We start from the raw sequence: 25069 nt of genomic DNA, 5'->3' as shown, positions 1-25069 counted from the left end.
ATCTCATACCAAAAAAAAAAACCAACCCACCCAGAAAGGAACCCAAGAGGGAGGAGATGCTTTATTAACTCCCAGCCTTTGCAGCAGAGTCTTGGATGCACCACAGACCTGGACAGTGTGACCCACCCAGCCACCCACTCTTGGCTTCTCAGTGGCTTTCATTTGTACCTGGAAGTCCTGGCTGTGATTCCTGCTCTGATGAGGTTTATTTGGTGGGCTTTTGTCCTCTGAGAGTCGTAGCACTTTTTGCTTGGATAAAATCATGGCAGTGGACTGGGTAAAAATAAAAGGAGTTACTGCTGGAGCAGGGGAAGAATCCAAAAGCTCAGTTGGGAAGGACTGAATTGTTTTTCAAGTAAGGATGCCAACAATTTCCTCTTAAACCATCCCATTGGATGGTTCCAAGTGCTCTGGCTAGCTCCAGGGGCACAAACTCCAGCTCTTTTGGATTAGAAGAACATGACTTGGGACATTCCATCCTTCTCTTCCCCACTGCAGGGGAAATAATCTTCATGCCCATCTCTGCATGCAGTTCTTTGTAACCAAAATGTTTTTGGGGCAGGGAAATCCACCATTCAGTAATTCCTCCAGTGATAATGGAGAAGGTGAGTAAGTTCTCTTGAAAAAAGCCCACTAGCATATCCTTATTTCAAGCTTATGGCATAATTTCTGTGTGCCAGACTGAGGAGGTCAGGTGTGAATTAAAATGGATTTACACTTGTTGGTGGAGCTGTGATGGAAATGCAGACATGCAGGTGAGGATTATACAGATCCTATTGTTCAGCTCTCAGGAATTACAGCCTAGCAAGGAAAATGCATTCCTCCTTTTTCATTTCCCTTCCTGTACTCAGTGTTAGCATATCCATGGTTTTCCCATGTCTGGAGCATCCGTCTGTGGTAACTTTAGTACCAGGGCATGGTAAAAACAATTAATTCTAGATGTGAGCCCAGGAACTGACTTAGAGTAAGTATTGTAAGGAGGCTGTGGCTCTGTCCATGTGTATGTAAATACAGACGTGGTGATGTATGACACCCAAAAATTTGTTAGTCAAAGAGATCTGCTCCTGTCAGCACAGCAGGCAGACTGTTCACTTGCAAGAGCTCTTACACCCTGGAAAGCTCTGGAGGACCCACTTTCCCTACAAAGATGCTATGGGAAGATGCTGGTTTAGTCACAGTTGGAAAGTTGTTCTCCAGAGGTGCTCAGGACTTTGCTGAGTTGCTGTTTTGGTTTTCCAGTTAATCATTTTATCTGCTCCAAGTCAGTTCGTGCTCCAGCAGAACCACTGGCCTTCAGCCCTTGTGTTCCCGGCCTGTTTTTAGCTTGGCATCACAATGGCACGTTTTACAATGACTTTAATTGGCCCTTGATAATCCTCCTTTTGACATCACCCAGAGTGGCTTTATAGATGAACAGAGTGACATTGTAGTGCTGGAATAGTGGCTGCTGGATTATGCCCCAGCTCCAGTGGAGCTGACTGGAAATTGTGTTTGCAGAGAGCAGCTCCTGCCACGGGAGGGCCCACGCTGATAATGCTGGGTTTGTTCCGGGGTGCTGCTTCTGGGCTCGGGGTCAAAAGGGCTGCTAAGAATGCATTTGAAATACTCTGTTTGCAGATACCACAAGCTGGGAACTGGGTTCAATCCCAACACCTTGGACAAACAGAAGGAGAGGCAAAAAGGGCTCCCCAAACAGATCTTCGAGTCTGACGAAGCTCCCGATGGCAACAGCTACCAGGATGAACAAGTAATGTGCCTTTAAAACCTCGCTACATAAAACCTAATTTATAGTCCTGCTTTAAAAGTGCAGTCCTTTTCCCATTATAAGTTGCTTTTAATTTGTTGGCTCTCAGGATGACCTTAAGCGACGCTCAATGTCGATCGACGACACTCCCCGGGGCAGCTGGGCCTGCAGCATCTTCGATCTGAAGAACTCCCTGCCTGATGCCCTTCTCCCAAACCTTCTAGACAGAACCCCAAACGAGGAGATTGACCACCACAATGAGGACCAGAGGAAGTCCAGTAGGCATAAGGAGCTTTTTGCACTACACCCAGCACCAGATGAGGTATTTTTATATACGTGTGGGTGAGACTAAAAAAGTGAAGGGTGTAGGGAATGTGAAAGCTGTCAGTCTGCCACGGATTTAAAGGATTTAAGGTCACCTGTGTTTAACATCCATGAGAACTGGAGCTATTTTGTGGTTTTCAGCATTTTGTCTTGCCCATAGATATTCCTTTCTGAAGATTGGGTTTCCCTTACTTTATGCAATCCCCAGTAATGTAGAAACATTAAAGGGCTTTAATTTAGCATATTTATAGCTGCTGATGAATGCACCGTGCTGGGAAGCCTTGGATTAAATTGGTGCTGTGTCTTAGAAGAAGAAAGTGATACATGTGTTTGTCTCTTAATTCTGCTGGTGGTTTGTACAGGGGTTGTGTCTCTAATTCCAGGAGGAGCCCATAGAGAGACTCAGTGTCCCTGAAGTACCCAAAGAACACTTTGGCCAAAGACTCCTGGTGAAGTGTTTGTCCCTGAAGTGAGTACCACTCCAACAGACAGCTGCACTGCAGAAATTCAGCATTTAAATCTGCTGCTGTACCCACCTGCACCTGGAATAACTCCACTGCCTTGCTTATTGCCCTGGAAGGGTCATTGCATTGTTTGGTCATAGGCTCCCAGGTTAATTTTATAAAGGTTGAGTTACACAGTTGTATCTTCAAGACTTCCTGCAGATTGGTGTGGCAGGAAATATCCACCTCCCTTGGCTTTTCTCCCTGCTGCTTTCCAGCTCTACCTGTTCCATGCCACTGGCACGTGACATGAGGCTTCTCCACGCTCCTCCAGGGCTCTGAAGTTGGCCAGTCACTGGTGTTCCCCTCCCTGATGAGGAAATTTAAGATAAATTTAAGATTAAAAATGCTTGAGCCTTAAAAACACAAAGACAACCAAAGATTTGCCAAAGTTTAGGCTCAACAACCTTGACTGTGTCCCTTTAAGAGTGAAGACTTTATATACTTAGTAAGCATTAACTGGAGGAATAGAAACCTGTTAAACAAGTTTAATGAAGTGGAGCTCCTGAATATAGGGTTACCTGCAGCTGGTTCATTGCCTATAACTCTTCTCTAATAACACAAGGTAAAATTTTACTGTTATTCCCTTGGAGAAATAAAGTACAAAACTGATTTTCCACACTGCTGTATTCATCTTCTGTGTCCTCAGTTAGGTCAACCCTTCTTATTAGAGAGCTCCAGTTGCTGCTCATAACTGAGATATATGTGTGGGACATATCTCCTGCTCGTAGAGTACTCCAGGACCTAATATAGCCGTAGAGATGAACTGATTTTGCAGCCTTTTATGAACTGGAACAACATAATATGCAGTAGCAGTGCAGCTTTCTCTCCAAAGGAGGGTGTCTTTAGCATAAATAAGTTAGATGCTGGAAATTAATGTTTTCTACTCTTTAAGCATCTCTTGCTGACTGCAAATTTATAGCAAATCTGCCCAGCTACATGTTTGCTTGTGTACCTGGGAATCTCTGAGCCTGTGCTCAGGGCTGTAATCCAAGATTGTGCCATCCCAGTGGCACAAAACAAAGACATTTTCCCCGGGGAGAAGGCTCAGATGACCTAAGCGGGGTCATTTCCAGGTTAATCTCAGCTTTGTTGCAAAACTGGAGAAAACACCTTGTTTGGTGGTGTTCTCCCTGTTGAAAGAAGGAGTTCCAGGCTGAGAAGCTGAGAGCTCTGTGCAAGGGCTGGGTGTGAAGGGGATCCCAGCGTGGATGAGGCATGAATTTTGTGGGCAGGCTGTGCAGAAAAGAGAATGTCATTTGAAGCCCTGCTTGCTTTGGTGCAGGGACAGATTTTGAATGTTTTTAAATTCCTTTAAGTCTCCAGGTGCTCTAACAATAAGTTCAGCTCTGTTTGGTGGGTCAGTGTTCTTGTTGGGAGTGTTGGAGCTTGCATAAACACTGGATAACACTTGCTGCAAAAAGCTGACACTTTTCTGTGTCAGTTTCTGAGGAAATCTTTGAGCTGTTGGCATTTTCTGACAACAGTTAACTGTTGGAAATTGCCAAAATAGCTGTCCCTGAGTGTCCAGAGGCAGGAGCCCTCTGGTCAGTAATGCTGAGAGGAGCAGTTGGCCATTTACCCATAGAGCACAGGAAATGAGCCAGGCCAGGGAGCCAGGGGAGCTGAGTGCTCCAGTTATCCCAGTTAATAACTCCTCTCACTTTGAGGAAGCTCTTGGGCTGCTTTGCTGGGCTTTCAATGAGTCAGTGGGTTCAAATGGCTTTTAGAAGGTCCAGGGAGCACTGGTATGGTCCTGGTGGGAGGGACCAGGACAGGAGTGGGGTGGAAATTGGGAAACAAGATCCCTTTAGAGCAGGAGGCAGCCCTTAGGCTGGCTCAGCTGTTCCTGACATCTCGGTCCCCATCAGCCGGGGAGGATCTGGGGACAGGGCTGGTTATTCCTTCTGACAAAATTCAAGTCAACTGATTTTATGTTTCTTTCTTTCAAGATTTGAAATAGAAATTGAGCCCATTTTTGCGAGTTTGGCTTTGTATGATGTTAAAGAAAAGAAGAAGGTAGGTTTTTAATTACTTGAGTGTGACATTTCCACTGAAGCTGTGTTTAAGAACAAAAATGGAGGAATTAATTGTGGTGGCAAAGCTTTAAGAAGACAGTGACGTAGAGGTTGGAAGAATGATTTCATTTCATGAACCATCTTGTGTGCTCTTCTTCTGCTTGGTAAAGCAGTTAAGGTATAACCACTCTTCTAAAAATACCATCTAATATGTGACTGCCTGAAATCAGAATATATATATATATATATATATATATATGTATAGGCCAATTTTGGCTTTCAAAAGTCTCTTCCCCAGAGAGATCTTAGGTAACTGAAACCTTTTATTTAGATTAGGTTTTTATGACTTTCTTAATCTCTTTTTGGTGATTCAGTGTGGCATGGGTCCAAGCAACACTTCAATAATGCACAAGAAAGTCACACAGGCTAAAAGTGCTAAAATCAAAACAAAACTGAGGAGTCTTTTCAAGATCTAAGTTATAGGGAATGCAAAATACATTTATTCTCCTATTTATGTTCTGTATTTAATATTTAAAGAGTCTCTTAGTTTTCCTTATTCAAGATATTAGCAGTAGTGGAGAGAAAAATGTTAAAAATATGCATTTTGACATTTATCTCTTTAAGGCTTGAATTTAATGCATTGAGATTTAAGTTATGTAGATGAGAGTATGTGGAATATTATGTGAACTTTGTTTAATATTTAAATCACATTTCATAAGCCAATTTTATCATCTCATTACTCCTTTTTTTTTGGCTGTAACATAGTAAGTTCTTTAGTGACCTCTGGTGTTGGTAACCTGCTCACATCCTTTTTTGGCTCTGAAGCTCAGCAGTCAAAGATTTGGTGTTTCAGGGTAGAAAACTCAGTGTCTGTCTTTCAAGAGGTGGTGTTTTTTTCTTTCTCTGTTTCTATTTTGATATGTTGGTATTTTCAGTTCAGCTAACAATGGTAATTCCTAATCCTGTGATGGAGCTACACACCTTAGAGGAGCTGAGAAAATTTTATAGGTGGTTTATGTTGTTTCCTCCATTTTCTCTCTCACTGTCCTGTCTTGGTTTCTTAATCAAAAAGGCTTTTTTTTCCTTTTTCTACATGATTTGAAATGAGGAGGTTTTTACACGTCTTTTAAAACTGCATTCATGAAGAAGTTGAAAAAAAAGAGATATAACTAATGCTTGAAACTACCCAATTTCTTCCTTAGATTTCAGAGAATTTCTACTTTGATTTAAATTCTGAACAAATGAAGGGAATGCTCCGGCCTCATGTCCCCCCTGCTGCTATTTCCACCCTGGCCAGATCTGCCATCTTTTCTATCACCTACCCCTCTCAAGATGTCTTTCTGGTAATAAAGGTAAGAAATGCCAGGGAAGTGGAAATTATTGTGGTCTCTTGGTTTTTATTTAAAATAAAATAGAAATTCTGTTCTCAAAAGTGTAAACAGTGCTGCTTTATTTCAGATAGTCTCACTTAAGTTCCTTTTTTAACAGAACCAGTTCAATGCATTGGAAGTGGAAAGAGCACAAAGGTTTGCTTGATGATATAAATCAGTTTTCTGGGGCTCGACCTTGGTTTTCCTATAAACCAATGTGCTGACTCCTTAAAATGACAAATAAGTCAGTGATTTAAAAATACCTATTGATCTGAATCTCATTTCAAAAAGGATACACCCCTCAGCCAGATTTTCAGATGTATTTAAGGGCTGAAATTGCTGAGAGTGAGATCCATAACTGAAATAAAATGCAACATTGGTCACTCCTGGGATAAAGCACACAAAGATAAAAGTTATTCTCTCTTCTCTCCTTTGATTCAATGAGAGCACAAATGTTGCTCGTTCAGGTGGGTGTTTCAGCCAGGATTTTAACTCTGGATAAAAATCATCCTGTGGTCAAAAGGGGAGTTCAAGACGTATTTTCAGTTCACAGGCAGTATGCAAGTTCTGCAGGAAATGCTTCTCACACAAGGACTCACCAGGCTTTTGCTCTTGTGAAAGAATTTTTTGCTTCCTTGTGTTTGTTCAATTTATCAGTCCTTGCTGGATACATGTCCTTATAATGGTTCATTTTCCCTTCTCAGCTGGAAAAAGTACTACAGCAGGGAGATATTGGGGAGTGTGCAGAGCCTTATATGATTTTTAAAGAATCTGATGCAGCAAAGGTAAGAATTTTTTTTGGTGTTTTGTTAAAAAATTAAATGTATTTTCTTCTACTTTGGACTGTTGATACTGTTCCTGTCTTTAAAAGGATCCATTTTTAATTAAGAATCTAATCCCATTCTAAAGGCCAAAAAAGAGCCAAAGACCTTTGAGTCTTGATGCCTTATTGGGGTAGAGTAGTTAAAGGTCACCAGTTTTTGTGACTGTCAGGGGAGATTTGTGGTTCCCATCAAGCTCAGTCATCTGTGATTCCCTGTCCCAAAGGATCAGCTGGGTCAAGGGAAGGCAGCTTTTGATGGGAATTTGCAGTAAAAATTTTAACTTTTCCACTGCTTCTGCAGCTTAACCCCATCCCTTCTGCCTGATTCTAGAAGAGTCTCAAAAATGGTTCCTAATTTCATGTGCAGTTGGGTTGAGCCAAGTGGAGATCAAAGAGTAATAATGAGGGCTGGGTGAAGGGCAAAGCAGTGGTTCCAGCCCTTCTTGTGATCCCAGCCTCTCCATTAGGCTTTCTCAAAGGAGCTTGGATGGTTTGTTAGTTTTAATCAACCTCTTAATAAAATATTTCCTCCCCAAAGCTCTAAAAATTGCTCTTTAATATGCAGAGTTATGGAGAAATCCTCTTTTATTCCCTTTTTTTCCTCAACAAAATGAGCATGATACTACTTATTTGAGGAGTGCTTTGAGTTTCCCACACAACTTCAGATGATCTGGGCACCTGCTGCATAAAACCACATTAGGAAAGGCCATTCCAGACTTCACAGGGGAAAATTCAGATTTTCTTGAAGGAGCAGTGGGCAGATGAGCTCACTGAGATTTTTCAGGCTGTTCAAGAGGGTTAAGAATGTAAAAGACTGTTCTGACTGTCCTCTGGTGGCCTGTTTTGGGAAGCAGAAGTTGCATTTTCCCAACACTTGGTGATCCTGCTCTGGAAGGTGCTACTGAAACACACAATCACTGGGAGTTAGAAAAGACACCATCATTCCTAACTGCTTGTGCTAAATGAACCTCTGATCTTGTTCCTCTCCTTTTAACCTCTTGGACTGAATATTTTCTTCACAGAATAAGGAAAAGTTGGAAAAACTGAAAGGCCAGGCAGAACAGTTTTGCCAAAGACTCGGGAAGTACCGGATGCCTTTTGCCTGGACAGCCATTCACCTCATGAACATTGTGAGCAGTGCTGGCAGCTTGGAAAGAGATTCCACAGAAGTTGAAGTTGGCACAGGAGGTACAGGACTTGGCATCTGCATGAGGGAACGTGGGGCAAATCCAGAGGTTTTGATTCATATCCTGGAGCTGCTGTTGCTCCTTTTATCGCTTCCCTCCCCCTGCCCTGATAGTCTGGGGTCGTGGTTGAACTAAAACAGAGAAGTCCATGATAACAAATAGATTTATCTTTCAAGGATTTTACAAGCAAACCATCTGTTATATTATTTAAAACCAGGCTTGTGAGACTGAGGGAGTGTTACAGGCTGATGAACATTTTCCAAAGGAGTGGATTAATCTTTGCGAGCCACATAGCTCATCTGAAACTGCTCTTCAGCATCCCCAAACCTGCCAACTTCATCATCTTTCAGAGCAAGGGGAATACATCAATCTCAGCATGATAAAGACTTTTATAACAGCAGGAAGGCACTGGGGTGAGGTGGCTGTGAGGGGAGCAGGAGTCAGCTCTGCTCCACAGCCTCCCGATGCCTCTGGAATGGGATTGCCTGAGCATAACCACCTCTTCTGTCACCTCATGGCATCATTCCCTCTCCTCCTGTGTAGAAATCCTGCTTGGAACAAAAGTAGGCTCTTGGACTGTAGTTTTCCTTCTTTATTTTCTAATTCCTTCCCCTTCTCACTGATGTTTTTTGCAGAACGTAAAGGGTCGTGGTCGGAGAGGCGGAATTCCAGCATCGTGGGGAGGCGTTCCTTGGAGAGAACCACAAGTGGGGATGAGGCCTGCAACCTGACCAGCTTCAGACCAGCCACCCTGACAGTGACAAACTTCTTCAAACAGGTGTGGCACGAAAAGGTCTCACTAAGGAGTTGTTCCTTGGACAGAAGGGTTGGATCGTGTGAGATCACTGAGTGATTAGTTTGCATTTCATGTCTGTTCCCTGATCACAGGGAATCTTTGAACAGCATTCAGTGGGTTTATTGTGTTACATATCAATTGTCATGGAATAGCAGAGTGGGTTGGGTTGGAAGGGAGCTTAAAGCTCATCCAGTGCCATCCCTGCCATGGGCAGGGACACCTTCCACTATCCCAGGGTGCTCCAGCCTGGCCTTGGGCACTGCCAGGGATGCAGGGGCAGCCACAGCTGCTCTGGGCACCCTGTGCCAGGGCCTGTCCACCCTCCCAGGGAACAATTTCTCCCTAATATCCAATCTAAACCCCTTCTCTTTCAGTGATATGTTACATAATTTTACATCATACATTAATTCTGGCAGTAGTGAATCCTGTTCCTCAGAGTGATTTGAGGTTGACATCAGTTCCCTGGGCACATCCAGGGATCCCTGAGCAAAACAAAGCATTCTGCTTCTGATGCTGCTTTGCTGAGTGGCAGCTCCTCTTAGCCAGAGCTTGGGATTTTCCTGAGAAGTGGAAAACATGATTAAAGGGAACAAAATTTTTAGTTAAGCTTAGCAAAAAGTAATGAGCTGAAACTATTTCCTAATATTTGCTTAATGGCCACATCTAGTTAAGGAAAAACTGGTCACTAAGTTAGTAATGATTCACGAAAGCATGTATTTGCTTACTTTGTTGAGGTTATTTTTACTTGGAAACAGCTCATTGTATTTAATTTGTCCTTTGAAAACTGCCAAACATTAATTTAAGATTTAAAATTTTTGATCCTTTATTTTTTTATCTTCCTTTTCTCCTGTTAAGTTTATCCTGTTAAGTATGATTAGTTGAACACTACCCAGTGTTTTTCTCCTTCCATCTGCTTTTTTTTTTTCCAGTGTTGTGATTTCTTACCTTTAAAATCAGATACCTTCTGCTTTTGGGGTGGCAGAGTCACATTTTCTGTAATGTTTCCAAAATTAGCAAAGCTCGGAGCTACTAGAATGTGGCACAAGGAAAACTGACTGCAGACTCCTTGTACTTCCTACTTTTCCTGAAAAATAAAGCTCTTCTGGGCTCATCCCAAAGGAAAGGCAGAGGAGAAGGAGTGAGGATCCCCTGCTGAATGACAGATACTTTTTCAAACTATTACACTTGCTAAAAAATGGGTATTTTTGGGAAATCTTTTAGCAGCCTTTTCCAGTTTGGAAAAAGATAATATTGATGGGGAGAGAAAAGGCTTTCAATTAAAAGTTCCTGCAGCTGTCAGGATGATTCATGAGGGATGAAGGAAGGGGAAAGGATGGAGAAATGAAGTGTAATTTAACACGATAATGTTAACACCTTGCTCTGGGAAGGGATGTTTTGATGTCAGAGGGAAGAGCCTGTGGGATGAGAGGGTTTGTTCACTCTCTGGCAGCCCTGGAGGGTGGTTTGGGTAACCAAATTCTTGCACCCTGAGCAGGAGGGGGATCGCCTGAGCGATGAGGACCTGTACAAGTTCCTGGCTGACATGAGACGTCCCTCGTCAGTGCTGCGCAGGCTCAGACCCATCACAGGTATCTAGCCAGCCCCTTTGGGCTCAAAAGTTCAGGTATTGGTTAGTTCCTCACCCAGGCACCCCAAAGAAGTCCTCCACAGCAACCCCTGGGCAGCAGGAGCACTGAAGGTGTTACAGGGCAGGTTTGTTACTGGCACACTGAGGGTGGTGTCTGTGAGGAGAAGATGCAAACCCCAAAGCCCAAAAACCAGGAACCTCTGTTTCCCGCTTTCTGTCCCAAAGGAGATCTCTCTGCTGGCTCCCACTCCTGGTTAATAGGAACAGGCTCCACCTCTGTTTGAGAAAGGGGAATAGAAACCCTGACCTGTGCTATTCCTGACAATATTTGCTTAACCTGCTCTTAAAACTTTCCAGGGACAGCAATCCTGCCTCTTTCTTGGATCATCTGCCCAGCACTCAGCTGGCCTTGCAGCCACGTTAGGTGTTAAGGAAACTGCAAAATTACCTTCCTTGCAAATTAATCTGAATCTGGTGTGCCACAACCTCAGGCAGCAACCTCAACCTTCCAAGCACTTGAGTATTGTCAGTGGTTCACTCAATTCACCTCTGTTTTGTAGCCTGACCAATCTTAGGGTTTTTCAACCCTTCTTCTGATGGAGTTTTGTTTGTAACTATAATTAGGCCTCACAGGAGTATTATCTGGACTGTATTTCCCCAGTTTTCCTATGAAAAAAGCATCTGTGACATGCTAAGATGCATATTTTCTGTTGGTTCTTATTATCTGGTCCCCTAGTTGCCTTACATACCAGCTTGATCCACTGATACTTGTTAACAAATCCACTTTGGCTGTAATTTATCATTTGTTGATTTATTAAATTCATATATAGGATATTAATGAATATATAGGATATTAACCTGAAGAAACAAAGCATGATTATGCTTTAAAAAACGAATTTGTATTTGTTAATAAATTCTATTTATTAATTAGTAAAATCTCTTTCTTCTTGCAGCTCAGTTGAAGATAGACATATCTCCAGCTCCAGAGAACCCCCACTACTGCCTAACCCCAGAGCTGCTGCAAGTCAAGCTTTACCCAGACAGCAGAGTCAGGCCTACAAGAGAAATCCTGGAGTTCCCTGCCAGGGATGTCTACGTCCCAAACACCACATACAGGTCAGAGTTTTGAAATACATTTCACTTTTCAGGGCCTGAGCCTGGCAAGTGTAGAAATTCCTCCCTTATCAGTGGGGTTCTTGCAAAATTTGGTGCATGGGCAGATGTGCTGTGCCAGAGGCATGGGAAGGGTTCAGGCTGACATAGCAGAAAAGGCTCAGCTGGGGAGGGACAAACAGGTTTGCATCAAACTTGGCTGTGAATAAGAACACAGGAGAAGTTTCTCCCAGAATTCGTGGTGGAATTTGGTTGAATTATTTTCAGTTTTATGCAGGGTTTTTCACTGTTCTCCTACTGGTTTTATTATTTTATATCACTTTCAGTGACACTTTTTTCTTTAAAGTGAGGGATAGAAATAGAGAAAATGCATAATCCCTTCGTTCATATTTCCATTTTGATTTCAAAGCAATTTCTTTGTTTGAAATTCTTGGAAAAAATCTTCTGAGGCCCTGAAAAATAGGAAATTTTTCTAAATATCTTGGGAAACACTAACCTTTCTGTAACAACACTTAGGCTGGGACCAGATTTCTTTTCATTATATACCGTTATTAATTTGAAGCTTTTTCACAGTATCTTTGAAGACATTACTTGTCTGAGTGGAATTGTCTTCACCAGCTGAGTAATTTCACCAACTTACCAAATCCTTTACTTCTTGTTGGAACTTTAGATACAAACCAGGTTTTTATAAATCAAAGCTTAGAAGAAGGGTTTAGTCAAATTTCGTATCCTGTATTTTGGAAAGTTTTAGCCATTTATTTATTTGTCTATTTGTTTATTGGACAGGTAATTTAACATTACAGTAAACCAGTACAAATAAACAACACTGCATGATCTCATCTCTGCTATAAACCCATGAGAAATAAAAGGATTTTTTTTCAGTGTTTCTGTAATTAACACATTCTCTTCACTGGGTTTCACTCTGACAAATTACAACCAAAACCATTTCCTGTGCGACTGCAAGTGTTGAGATAAAAAACCCACAGATAAAAAAGGGTTGGGTAAAATAAACAAGTCAATATGACTCAGTGGAACTGCAGGGTTGGGGGCTTTGTCCGTCGGCCCTTCCAGGGCCAGCCCAAGGCTGTCACTCAGTGTTCTGCAGCTGAAGTTCAACACGTGGGTGACCCCAGGAGCTGGACCAACACTGTCCCATGGGTTGTGCCTACTGGGTTTGTGGGTTGGCACCCTTGACCTCATTGGAGCAGCTGTTCCCTAAGTGGAAGGTGTTCTGTTGTGTGCTCACTTAATTGTTTCTTTAATTCCTTAGTTGGTTGGACTGAAAGGTCACAAAGGCTTGGCTCTGATTCATTTCAGGTGAGGAGAGCAGATCTCTGCCTCATTTCAGTGAGTTTGAAGTTTGGCTCTTAACTTTCAGTGAGCAGCCAGAGTTGTGCACTTACTCTGCAGAGTGTGGGATCCAGGGGACCAGGACTGCTCTGACTCCCTGTGTGTGCTCACACCTGCAGCAGTGTGAGGACAGTGCTCCAAAGGGGATGGATTGGCCTCAGCTGCACTCCTGGAAAATTGTCTGGAAATACCCAGAGCCCTAAAACGAGGAATTACCCACCTTTCATTTGCTCCTAGAAACATTCCACAACAAAAACATGAACCAAACATCCACTTAGTTACTTCAAGAAACAACATTTTTCTCTTTCCCTAAATGTTTTCCGTAGGGTTTTGCCAGCCCTTTGTTCCCAGAAAACACTTTTTGTTTTCCCTACTACACAACCCAGAGAGGAATGCACAGCCTGAAAACCCATTCCCCCAAACAGTATTACCAATATATGACAGGTTGGCTCCTAGGCATTAGAATTTCATCCTGGGGAGGGAAAAGCTCCATGAAAAGTTGCAGCACGTTGACATTGAGGCTTGAAGGAATGGCAATACTCACCAAACATTTTGTAAGACCATCTCAGATGCCTCAGGTTTATGTTTTGGAGAAATTCCATGCAGGGCATGGATTGGGACATGCATCTGTTGGCAAACACAGCATCAAGGCCTTTGGTGTGGTAAAGTTCAGTGTTCGTTCTGAGTTAAAATGCAGCACTCAGTCAAAGCTTTTTAGATCTGTTGGCTGGATCATTATTTTGGTGGACTTGAGCAGGTAGTATCTTCCTTTCTTAGGCTTCCAGTATAAGCCTTTTCCTCTGTCCAGCCTTCCCCTGGACCTTGGTGTGACGTATTTGCCGTTCAGGTTGGTTTCCTCACACTCGCTGTGCCACCAGCCTCCTGAGGAGCAATGTGGGAATGTCAGGCACTCTTGGTTGTGCTCTAACTCACTGTGCTCTATGGCAGCGCAAACAGCTCCTCTTTGCAACAGAAATCTGCTTTAGACCCTAAATTCCAGCTAAATTGGCATTTACCCAGGATTCCCAAATCACTGAATTGTTTGGGTTGGGAAGGTCCTTCAAAGGCACTGCATGCACTGCCCAGGCCACCACTGCCCCGTGTCTCCAAGTGCCACATGCACACAGCTTTTAAATCCCTCCAGGGATGGGGACTCACCCCTGCCCTGGGCAGCTGTGCCAGGGCTGGACAGGCCTTTCCATGGAGAAATTCTCCCTCATATCAATTTAAGTCTCCTCTGATATAACTTTGGGCTGTTCCCTCTCCTCCTGTCCCTGTTCCTGGGAGCAGAGCCTGATCCCCCCCCTGGCTGCCCCCTCCTGTCAGAGACTTGTGCAGAGCCACAAGGTCCCCCCTGAGCCTCCTTTGCTCCAGGCTGAGCCCCTTTCCCAGCTCCCTCAGCCTCTCCTGGGGCTCCAGCCCCTTCCCAGCTCCCTCAGCCTCTCCTGGGGCTCCAGCCCCTTCCCAGCTCCCTCAGCCTCCCCTGGTGCTCCAGACCCTTCCCCAGCCCTGTTCCCTGCCCTGGTCCCACTCCAGCCCCTTAATGTCCTTGTCCTGAGGGGTCCTTCCCTGGACACAAGATGACACTCTTGGCATTGTTTCAGGCATTCACAAATTCAAGCCGAGGATGATGTACAAAGTGTTTGTTGCATGAAGCAGGTGGCTGGAGGGCAATTCTGTTATTCTGTGGTTTAGTCATTTAACTGCTTTTTCACTTGTTTGCTTTCTGCTATAAACTGGCAAACATAAAAGCTTTAAAAAATCAAAGCGTTAAGAACCTTTTAACCCAATTGTCTCCAAGGAGAAATGGCCTCAGCCTTACATCTCCTGCTCTTTTGAGAGTGATTCTGTTGGGTGTATTTGACAAACAGCTAAAATCTGCCTTTGAGTGGAAACTCACTGTCATTCTTAACTTTCAGGTTGTAGCCTAAATGGAGTTAGGAGTCAGTTTGTCTTTGGGTTTTTTGCAAAAAGGGATCAAACAATCCAACCTGGGGCTGCCACACCAGACCAGGCATCAGAGGAGGGACAGCCCTTTGCTTCAGAGCTCAGAATCTGATCCTGAGGGTTATTTCAACCTGTGCTGCTCATTCTGTTTCTGGTGTTGGTTGTTTGCACAGGAGGGCAGGGTTAGATGGGATATTGGGAAGAAATTCTTCCCTGTGAGGGTGCTGAGGCCCTGACTCAGGTTGTCTGGAGAGACTGTGGATTCCCCATCCCTGGGAGGGATGGACAGGGCTTGGAGCAGCCTGGGATAGTGGAAGGTGTCAGGGGTGGACCAGGATGAGCTTTAAGCTCCCTCCCAACCCAAACCATCCCGCGATTCCCTGATGCTGTAATTGGTGGAGCAGAGGAGTGGCCATGCCCCCATTCCCAGCGTACCTAGGTGGTTCTCCGGGCAGTTGAAGTCGCTGGCCGTGTCCTCGGCGCGGTCTGCGGTGGAGAAGCGCAGCTCCGTGTGCTCCGGGAGCGCGTTGGGAATGCTCCCGGACATCCTGGAGAGCTGCAGGCTGTATTTGGTGCTGGGGCCCCCCAGGCTGAAGGTGTACTCGATGTGCCGCCTGTTCCCCCTCCAGTCCTGCAGCTCAATCCGCAGGATGTAATTCCCTTGGTTGGCGATGGAGTAGATCTTCTTCAGGCCCAGCCAGAATTCCTCTGCAAAGTTGGAGGGAAGAGATGCTGAATTTGCTTTTAGGGATAACCTGCAGGTAGTGTGTGTGAAAATACAGTATTTAAAAGGCTTTATTAATTGCTTTAATTAAATCAGTGATTTGAGTCTTGGGGACTGTTGATCTTTGCAGAGGTCTGCTGCTACATTCTTTTTGTTTACCTCTGTTTAATTACACTCTGATGATCAATAAAAGCAAGAGATCTAAATGAACTGGAGCTTCTCCCTTTAAGTTTCCCACCTTGGGTGAAACTCTGAGAGGGAGCTGGAGACATTTAAAAGGTGTGCAATTGGAAGCGTGTGACAAATGAAGCGAGTGACATACATAAAACCTAATGGCAATTGTTGCGTTTTGTGGGGGAAGAGCTGCAGAACTGAACTGGGGCTTCTACACCCTCCTGTACAAAGGGAATTTTTCTTTTGCTGGAATTTCTGATAATTAGTTTAATTGGTTTCATATATTATATTCATTAAGTAGCTTATTATCAGTGCAGGTAATTACCACATGTAGAAAGCGGGGCTGAATGTGAGTGCCACGCACACAGCTGGCATTTAAAGCCGTAGAAGACAAGAAGATTGAGGAAAATACTCCCTGATTTCCAGGTTAGGAGCTGTAACCTGGTTTATTTTTATCACCTCAGAAGATGCAGCAGAGCACTGGATAGGACATAGCTGAGAGCAGTGAGATTCTCTGCAAAACCCAGCACTGAAAACATGTGGCTGCACCTTGGTGCAGTATTTGGGAGTTGGAGACTAATCAAGGAGCCAGTAAAGCATCCAGCAGGATCAGACAAACTTTACAGGTGGAAGTCTACCTCAGCTGTGAGCTCCTGTCCCAAAAATGAGGGAAAGATTGAGATACAGCAGCCCTTCATTGTAAAAGATGTGGGAATAAGTCCATGTTGCTGCCCACCATGGTGAGGTTTAGGTCTGTGCTATGCCTAGAAAGTCAAAATATTTCCTAAACAAGAGGAGACTCATCTCATTGTATGAGAAAAACAAGGAAAATGTTCTGGACAAGAAAGCTGTTGGGCAGCACTTGGTGCTACAAATTCTTTGGAGTTGATGTTTAACAGGGGAACGTGGGTGTTTCCTCACCCTATCCAGCCATGGAGGGGATTGGCCACTCTGGGGAAGCCTGAGGTGTTTGCTCAGGGGAGCACACGCAGCCTTGGGCTCTCTTGAGGAAAAACTGGTGTGGTGGTTTTAAGGGAAACAGGATTGCAGGAAGGCTGAGAGAAAGTAGTGACAGCAACTTCATGAGGTTTTGCCTTTGTGTATGTTTGAAAGGCTTTGGGAGGTGCTTTTATAAATAGTAAAATCTTGATAAAATAGTGTTTAAAGCATTTTGGTCTTGGTTCAGTTTCTAAATAGACATTTGAAGGGATGTCTTTGAGAATTTTGTGAGTTATGTGTTCTAGGAAGCACTTTCTGGTACTCCAATAGATCAGTCAGCTGTTACTTGCAGGTTTAGTCTGCTCTTATGGGAACACCTTTCCATAAGAAGATTCAGCTTCTCAAATCAATTTTTACCAAGAGACACACACAAAAGGCCTATTTACCATTGAGGTCACCAAAACCATTTGTGTAGGCATCCCAAGTTTGGTTGAAATCCAGCGATCCATCCACTCTCTTCTGGATTACAGTCCAGGATGTGCCTGTGAAAAGGGGAGATAAGTCACAACTTGGCCTTGGTCTCATTATCTGTTCCTGAGTGTGCTCTGGGGTGCTCCCACTTTGAGGCAGAATGAGTTAATTAAAATCTTTGTGAAGGGAATTGAAATGAGCCCAACTGGAGAGAACCTGGGGCTGTTCGAGTGTCCTTGGCCACACTCGGGGTGATTCCACTCACGGAATTGTTTTGTTAGGCTGCCTTGACTGGGTTTGATTTGTTTATGAGGGCTGAGAGACTGAGAAATTGATAAAGAATAGATATGAAAAGCCCCAGACATTGGATCAGAGGGTCAGACTCTCTGCTGATAGTGCCTGGCTGCTGGCACAGCTCTGGGGCAGGGATGAGGTGCTGGGGCTGTGTCCACACTGGAACTCCAGGGAGGTCTTTCTGCTGAGCCCAGGTCATGACACCCTCACTTCACCAGCTCCACCAAATGTAAGCAGAGGAGCTTTTTGCAGAGGGCAGCCCCGTGAGTTCTGTTAGCACATCCAAACATGTGAGCTGGCCCCGCGTGTTCCCCGGCACTCCGGAGGCAGTGGGAAAGGGACTGGGCAGGGAAGCCAGGCAGGACAGGCACAGAGCAGCTCTGGGGCATGCAGAGAAGTCAGGGAATGAGGGAACTGGCCAAGCTGTGTGCGGTCTTGGTGGCAAAAGGAACAGACATGGATTCCTTGGGAAGGTGGAGCTCGGGTGGGTGATGTGACAGTTGTGTGCCTGGATGATGCCTTGCTGCTGAGCCACCCAAACATGGCACGGGAATCCTGTCCCCAGCACTCACTTCTCTGGGTTAGTTTGGCACAGCTAAGTCTAAAGCAACCCCTGTTAATAGAACAAAATTTTACTAAGGTATTTACTGTTTGCTTTTCTTTGGGAAATCTGTTCATGGTTGCCCTATGATGGCTTTTATAATGACCATTTTCATTACCTACAGCTAAAGGGGCTTGGGTTTTGGGTATAATTAATGTCACATGATTGAATGTCCTTTCCTCGGTATAAACAAGAGGGGAATAAAGAATGAGAGCAGTGATAAGGAGATTTCAGGGTATGGGAAACCTGAGTTCAGGGCAGACAGGCCAGTAAGATAAGTCAAGAGGATGCTACATAAATCATAAGGTTTTGTGTACTTTGGGATGAGACAAAGGTGTTTGGCTTAGAGGAAGATATTTCTGTGAAAATTAGACTATTGTTGGCACAGCTCTTACCAAATTTCATTTCACAGTAGACATTGAAAGCTTCTGAGCCATTGGGCTTAATAGTGTAGACCCCACTGGCCTGCACCCCGGTGTGGTAGAGAGCAGTGCAGTCAGCAGCAGCACCTGGGAGAGCAGACAGCCTGTTAGAAATCCTGCCTGGGGTGTGCTGAGCTGAGAGCCAAAGAAAAAAAGGACAATGACCATATTGGTAATTTTATTTTACAATAAATGTCATAGAATGGGCAGACTGCTTTGAGCTTAATAGTACAGCTGCCAAGGTGTACATAGGTTGGACTGCCTTAAAAAAACATAGTTTAAGTTAGGCAGGGTTTCAATTTGGAGGATTTTGGAAAGTTTCCAAGGCCTAAGACTAGACTCTGGCAAATGGGCTTTCCTACCTTTTTAAAGCTCCCAGTAAATACCATTCCCACTGCTGCACTTCACCAATGCCTTTCAACCTCAAAGAAAGGTCTTCTAAATCTTATAATTAGCCAGTGTGAAGTAAATTAGTTCTCTCTTCAGGCTCTACAAGGCAGGCATCAATAAAAGGTTGGTCACAGCATATTTACAAGGGAGGAATGGATCCCATTACTGCGTTTTTGGACATTGGTCCTGTGTGTCACCCCAGGGACAAGTACAGCTGGAGTGGGGCTAAATAGATAATGACATTTTGCCAAAGAAGGAAATCTAGCTCCTTCCCACAGCCCAGTGTATAACATAAAAATCTTCTACTTTTAGTCTTTGACACCTAAAAACTAATCCAAGGCTTTCTCAGAGGGTACTGGGAACGCAGCGTGTGCTGTGGTCACATCTCAGGGATGGGGTCTCACCATCAGCTCTGTATGTCCCAGCAGTGGGCCTGTGCACAGCAGAGGGGATGGTCTCTGGTTCCTGGTACTCCTCCGTGAAGGAATTCTCCAGGAGTTCCTGGAGCTCTATGTGGTTTAGCTGCAAGAGCCGTAATTACACTGTTAATTTCCCAAGGCTCTGGAATGGTGAGATTCATGGATCAAGCCGAACCGTGTCATGCAGAGAATAATTTTTCTTGTGAGTGTAATCCTGTAGAATACCCAATTTACCACATAAAAATAACTTCAGCTCCACGCTGGTGGATTTTAGGTGTGAGAAGGCCAACACTGCCACTGCTCAGACAGGGTAGGATTCATGAGGGGAGGAAATGACCCATTCTCGTGTGGTGCACCTTAATGGGCAAACAGATTTAACTTACTTCCTCAGGTGACATCACTTAGACAAATAATGCTAGCAGCTAAGGAGCACAGAACCCACAGTTCCTTAGGCTGAAATGCATTTTCCTCTCAGAATAAATTAAATATGAGCATGTTGGTTGTACTGTATTACAGTGACACATGTTGGACTTCCACTCTGGGAGTAGATGTTGGAAATGAAGGAAGAGGTAGAAAACAATGAGACTTCCAGACCAATGGAAGAACAATAATATGATAGGTAATAAGAGAAAAACCCCAAAATTAGCAGTCAGAAAATGCAGCAGCCTGGTGTTGAGGGACAAGATCTCAAAGCTGTTGTTGGCTAAAGCTCCTGCCTGGCAGCACAGCGGCCTCTCCCCCAAACAGGTACCTCAAAATGGTCCCCACCCTCCTCACCACCCCAAAATGAACAAGGGATACCTGACCCCAAGGGGTGGTTGGACCCTCGACTCCCTCAGTGTCAGGAGAGATGGAAGGAGAAGCAGAGGTGGTTCCTGTACCTTGTCCTCCAGCTCCATGATCTGGTTGTGCTGCCTGTCCAGCTGCAGGTGCTGGTCCTCCACGATTTTGAGGAGCTGCTTGATGTCATTGTCCTGCTGCTCCACGAAAGCCTGAGGACAGGGAGGGAAGGATGGAGGAAGGTTAGGAGCAGCAAAAGACCTTCACAGTGGTGCTGCCTCTGTAACTCTTGTCCTGGGGCCAGTTTTAAGAGGCACGAACCATTGAACATTGCCCTTTCTTTTCCAGAGAATCCTAGAATATCCTTAGCTGGAAGGGACCCACAAGGATCATCAAGGTCTGCTTGCTTTGCCTCTAAATTGAAGAATTTCTTTGCTTCTGGAGTGAACACCCATTTTTTTGAGACAAGCTACTGGCAGCTTTGTAGACTTCTTTCTAATTGCTATTTCCCTTCCATTTTCACATCAAGAGCAATTACGTTCTGTGGAATTGGCCCTTGCTTCAAACTGGATATATGGCACTGATCAAAAAAGGGAAAAATTCCCAGCATTTAGGGTATTAGCTTGGGGTTTGAGAGATCAGGATTCATCTTTCTGCTTCGACACAAACATCCAGTATTTTCTGATACAAATTGCTTGGCCTTTCTATGCTTCTGCAAGATACAGTTAATATTTCCTTTTCCATAGAAAACCTTATACCCACCTAACTACTTGCATGATTAGCATAATAATTTTGTTAAGACTTGTAAGGTTCTTTGGTTCTGGAGGTCCTACAGGTGCTGCAAATGCCCCTCTCTAAAGGTTTAAGCTCCCTGTTTCTGCACTGAGCAGGCAGTTCCCACTGCATTGATTTGGGATGAGCTGACGACGTACAAACCCATGGGCTTGTGAATCTCATCATTTTCCCAATTGCAAAACTTTTTTATCATTGTGATTACAAAATTTCTTAAAATTGGCTTGCAAAAAATTACTGATGATACAGAGCTTTATAATTTCTCACTGATTTCGCTGGGGAATTTTACTGCAAAATTAACACCGTGTCAGAGTAAGACAGTGATTTCTTTTTTTTTAAAGGTTATTACAGTGATTTATTTCTCAAAATGCACACTAGTAGCCCAGTGAGGAGCAAGGGAAAGCATCAGCTTCTATTGCATAATTACTGATAATGGCTTTGCAGTGTGTTTTGGCTCAGTGTGTCAGGGCCTTTCACAAGTCACTTACTTTGAGTGAAGAAATTTCTTTTGTCTCTTGTGTCGTCGTCGAAGGCTGGATAATGGCCAGTTTGGTGACCTTGTCCTCCAGTCCCCACACTTTCTCCTGCAGCTGGATTTTGTTTTGTATGAGGCCTTCAATCTTCAGGTTCATCTCCTGTGAGAGATTCTTTATCTCCTCGTTGTTGATTTGCAGCCTGGCCGTGGTTTGCCGGAGCTGTTCTTCTTCCTCCTTGATTTCAGTGGTTTGCAGGGAGAGCTCGTAAAAGGACCTGTCAAAAATGTAGAGTTTCTGAAAGATGTCATTCATCTGCCCCTTAGTCTTGTGGACAAAGTCTTTGAGGCCGTGCCCCAGCTGGAGAAGTCCATTGGCCAAAATTCGGACATCATCCAACATTGCAAATCTTGATTTTGTTTCAGGAGATCCGGCAGAACCAACAGAGAAAAAATCCTTGTCAGCTCCAGCTGGGAGAGCCAGGGGGGCCAGGATTAGTAAAACTGGAATGAGCTTCATGTTTCCTGCTCCTGGTTCTCTTTGCTCAGGATGCAGAGACTTTTCCCAGTGATAATTTTTGCTGCGTGGCTTTTGTGGGTTGCAGAACTTGGTCTATTTATACCCCTCTTCATTTTAGGAGGGGCAGAGCAGTGGGTTGATCATTAAACTGTGTGTGTTTGAACGAGTGTAACCCCTCCTGAATGTAGGTTAATACCTGGGAATATAAAATTGAGAGATGGCCACGTTGCTGATTAAACGGGTTCTGAACTTTTCCATCTGCCAGCCCTTCTGGTGTAAAATGTTATTGATGACACAGTGTTTTTCACACCACTCTTTTTAATAGATTAATTTGGGGTCATAATCTTGGTAAGGGCTTAAACTGCTCCTTGTTTGTGTTGTTTGGTTCCCTTTATTGCCTCAGGAGTGGGAAAGGATTTCACACTGGACGTTCAGATTGTGAAGCTCCTTGATAAGCTGTGGAAGGGCAGAATATTCCCAGATGATTCACACAACTTGATTTTCATCTTGGGCTGTTTCCTGATGTAACTCATTGTGCTGCAGTGGATTTACTTGTCATGTAGCCCAGATTAAGTGAGAAAGAGGGAATTAGGTCCAGAGATTGCCTGGATGTGATTCTACTGTGTTAAGGTTTGTGCAGTAATTTACACCATATAAAACTTATTTTTTAAGAGCTGCTTTCCAGAGGGGGATGAGATAAATAATACCTCGCTTGCATTTCTCACCTTACCATTCTTTTTGCTGTTTGAGATTCACACTACATAAAGAAAGGCTGCAAGTGCTCTGAAATAAATGCCCAGTTCTGCAGTGGGCCTCTGCATAGAAACATGGGTTTTTTTGGGTAGTATTGCAGTGTGAGTGAAAGGTATTTCTCTTTCTGGATTCATTCATAGCAATCCAAGAAATCAAAATCAAGCATTGCATAATGTACTTTGGAGACTGTTCAGGTTTTTGCTAAATTCTTGTCTGCTTAGGAATTCTTCCCCTGGACTTTTTGTTGTGTTGTTCAGGTGCACATGCACCTATGAAATTAAGCATCCGTAGGAAAAAAACATTTAAAAAATGAAGTTGTTACCTCTTATGTTGAACTTTTTGTGTGTTCAAGGCTTGGTAATATGCAAGTAACCTCCCCACTCACAAGTAAATACTGTGAAAGTATTTTAGATCTCAAATTAATTGCTGGGGAATATTTTGTGCCAGTATGATTGGGATGAGACTTACTGGAGTATCCAAAGTATGGAAAAACAGCAGGAGCAGGGAGATGATCAAGCCCAGCTCTGGGCAGAATGGGGATTCCTTCAAAGAAAATTCTAAATTGTTTCTCTGGCATCTGACAGGGATTTTGGGCTGCAAAACTTGAAGAACTGGTTGTAAAATTAAAAAAAAAAAAACAAAAACCACCAAAACAAGTGTATAGACTTTCTTCAGTCCACTTCACAGTACTTAAGTGACTTTGGTTTTATGAATCATTTTCTGTTTTAACTGTTTCATGCAAGAAATCCTTCTGGTTTGTTTTGAATTCTTCCTAACCCCATCACTCCCCAAAATCTTTATTCTTGGCTTCTTAGTCTTTAGAAAATTATAGGAAGTTACTCAAGAAATAGCAATGACCAAGCAACTGGGCATCAGGCACTTTACCAGGTTTCTGCAGCTTATGTCCCATGTGCTGCTGGTGCTGCTCAGACATGACACCACCTATGGAAAAGATTTGTTTTCCAAAGGGAAACAGCAGCCAAAAGGCCCTGCTGGCAAATCCTAATAAAGCACAAATAGCTGCCAAGCACGCTTCCATATTAATGCCAAGGCCAGTGAAGTCAGGCAGTGCTAAACTCATTACAAAACACCCCTAGATGTCACAACAGTCCCAGAGTCCAGAAGAAAAGTGAGACACAGGAAAGCAGAGAGGAGAAAAGCTTCTGGCATGATTCAATCATAAAATTCAGGAGCTCTGGAAACCCTAAAAGGGAATCCTGCCTCTGAGAGCTGTCAGCCCAGTCAGGAAAAGATGTATATAGGAAACATGATCCTGAAGATCTTTTGTGCACCTGGGTGACCCTGATTATATGGGCTTTAAATGATTTTTATAGTAGGAATAAAGCAAAGAAAAAGGTCTCTGGGTTTTACTGAAAAGGGAAATTTTCATAAGAGTTAGAAATTCCCTCTAAGAGTTAGGAGCAGCTCTTAATGTTATAATACCTTGGTGAAGGATTTTGCAAAATGGCTCCAATCATATTACATAAATATTTAGAGGAGTGCCTGGTGCCATTATTTCCATGGCTTGAGAAGCCTTTGCACTTTAGCAATTTATTTTATGGAAGTAAAAGTACTTTTGAGATGTGTTTGAGATAACAGGATAAGCTTTGCATATATTTGGCGTAGCATTTTAATAAAAGCTCCAAACACAAGCCCTTGGGTTTAAAGCTCCTGCCTGAAACTTTTATTGATAGAAATCAAGACATTTATAATGTTCCTGTCAGTTTTTCAGCCATCAGACCCTTTCCATGGCTCCTGTAACTGTGTTTAGACAGGAAGAGCTGAGGTTTTTAGTTATGTAGGGTAGAAGGGAGGCTGGGAGAGCTGGGGATGGAGAAGAGAAAGCTCTGGGGAGAGCTCAGAGCCCCTTCCAGTGCCTAAAGGGGCTCCAAGAGAGCTGGAGAGGGACTGGTGACAATGGCCTGGAGTGACAGGACAAGAGGTGATGGTTTTAACCTGAAAGACAGTAGGTTTAGATTAGGTTAGATACTGGGAGTAAATTCTGTGTGGGTGGGGAGGCCCAGGCACAGCTTGTCCAGAGAAGCTGTGGCTGCCCCTGGATCCCTGGAAGTGTCCAAGGCCAGGTTGGATGGGGCTTGGATCAGCCTGGGATGGTGGAAGGTGTCCCTGCCCATGGCAGGGGTAGAATGAGGTGATCTTTAACATCCCTTCCAACCCAAACCAGTCTGGGATTCTGCAGTAAGGTAAAGCAGGGTCACATTCTGATTTGGGGTCACATTCTGATTTGCAAGCTGGGCATTTTCCCCCCTCTTTCTATGTAAGTTTTCCACAAAGGGCAGATGCCTGTAATAGGAAACCCTCTGGAGAGAGGCTTCCAGAACAAGGGGGAACAGCCCCCTGTCCCCTATTACAGTGGGAGCTGTGCATCTGAAATCCCATAAGCAACCAGAGCTGCTTCCCAGTGAAATGCCCTTAATGAGGGCTTGAAAAGCAGTGGAGAGGGAAACAACCTGTCCCTTTCCTCAGCATAAATCAGTCCTATGCATAAGACTGCCTTTAATATAGGGTTCCTGTAGCCTGGCTTCACAAATACT

The 25069-nt window shown here is 43.9% G+C and overlaps 2 protein-coding genes across 17 annotated transcripts in view; one reads left to right on the top strand and one right to left on the bottom strand.

The window, feature by feature from the left end:
* Nucleotides 1-25069, top strand: part of DOCK7 (dedicator of cytokinesis 7) — a 92592-nt gene that overhangs the window by 23114 nt on the left and 44409 nt on the right. For all 16 annotated transcript variants that reach the window (XM_032118612.1, XM_032118609.1, XM_032118614.1 and 13 more), the window contains exons 5-14: nucleotides 1618-1747; nucleotides 1854-2066; nucleotides 2452-2537; nucleotides 4524-4590; nucleotides 5792-5941; nucleotides 6664-6744; nucleotides 7805-7970; nucleotides 8605-8747; nucleotides 10261-10354; nucleotides 11307-11469. In XM_032118612.1, the coding sequence (XP_031974503.1) occupies nucleotides 1618-1747; nucleotides 1854-2066; nucleotides 2452-2537; nucleotides 4524-4590; nucleotides 5792-5941; nucleotides 6664-6744; nucleotides 7805-7970; nucleotides 8605-8747; nucleotides 10261-10354; nucleotides 11307-11469 (1293 nt within the window). The remainder of the gene's footprint in view (nucleotides 1-1617; nucleotides 1748-1853; nucleotides 2067-2451; nucleotides 2538-4523; nucleotides 4591-5791; nucleotides 5942-6663; nucleotides 6745-7804; nucleotides 7971-8604; nucleotides 8748-10260; nucleotides 10355-11306; nucleotides 11470-25069) is intronic.
* ANGPTL3 (angiopoietin like 3) lies at nucleotides 12178-21841 on the bottom strand. Its single transcript, XM_032118621.1, has 7 exons — nucleotides 21258-21841; nucleotides 20079-20189; nucleotides 19183-19300; nucleotides 18362-18475; nucleotides 17047-17142; nucleotides 15199-15471; nucleotides 12178-13698 (listed from the first exon to the last, which is right to left on the bottom strand). The coding sequence occupies exons 1-7, from the start codon at nucleotides 21759-21761 to the stop codon at nucleotides 13517-13519; spliced, it is 1398 nt and encodes a 465-aa protein (XP_031974512.1). The 5' UTR covers nucleotides 21762-21841; the 3' UTR covers nucleotides 12178-13516.

Source organism: Corvus moneduloides, chromosome 9, assembly GCF_009650955.1.
Source record: "Corvus moneduloides isolate bCorMon1 chromosome 9, bCorMon1.pri, whole genome shotgun sequence".
Classification (NCBI taxonomy): Eukaryota; Metazoa; Chordata; class Aves; order Passeriformes; family Corvidae; genus Corvus; species Corvus moneduloides.
Note: the sequence above shows the minus strand (reverse complement) of the source record. Positions and strands in the feature narration are given on the sequence as shown.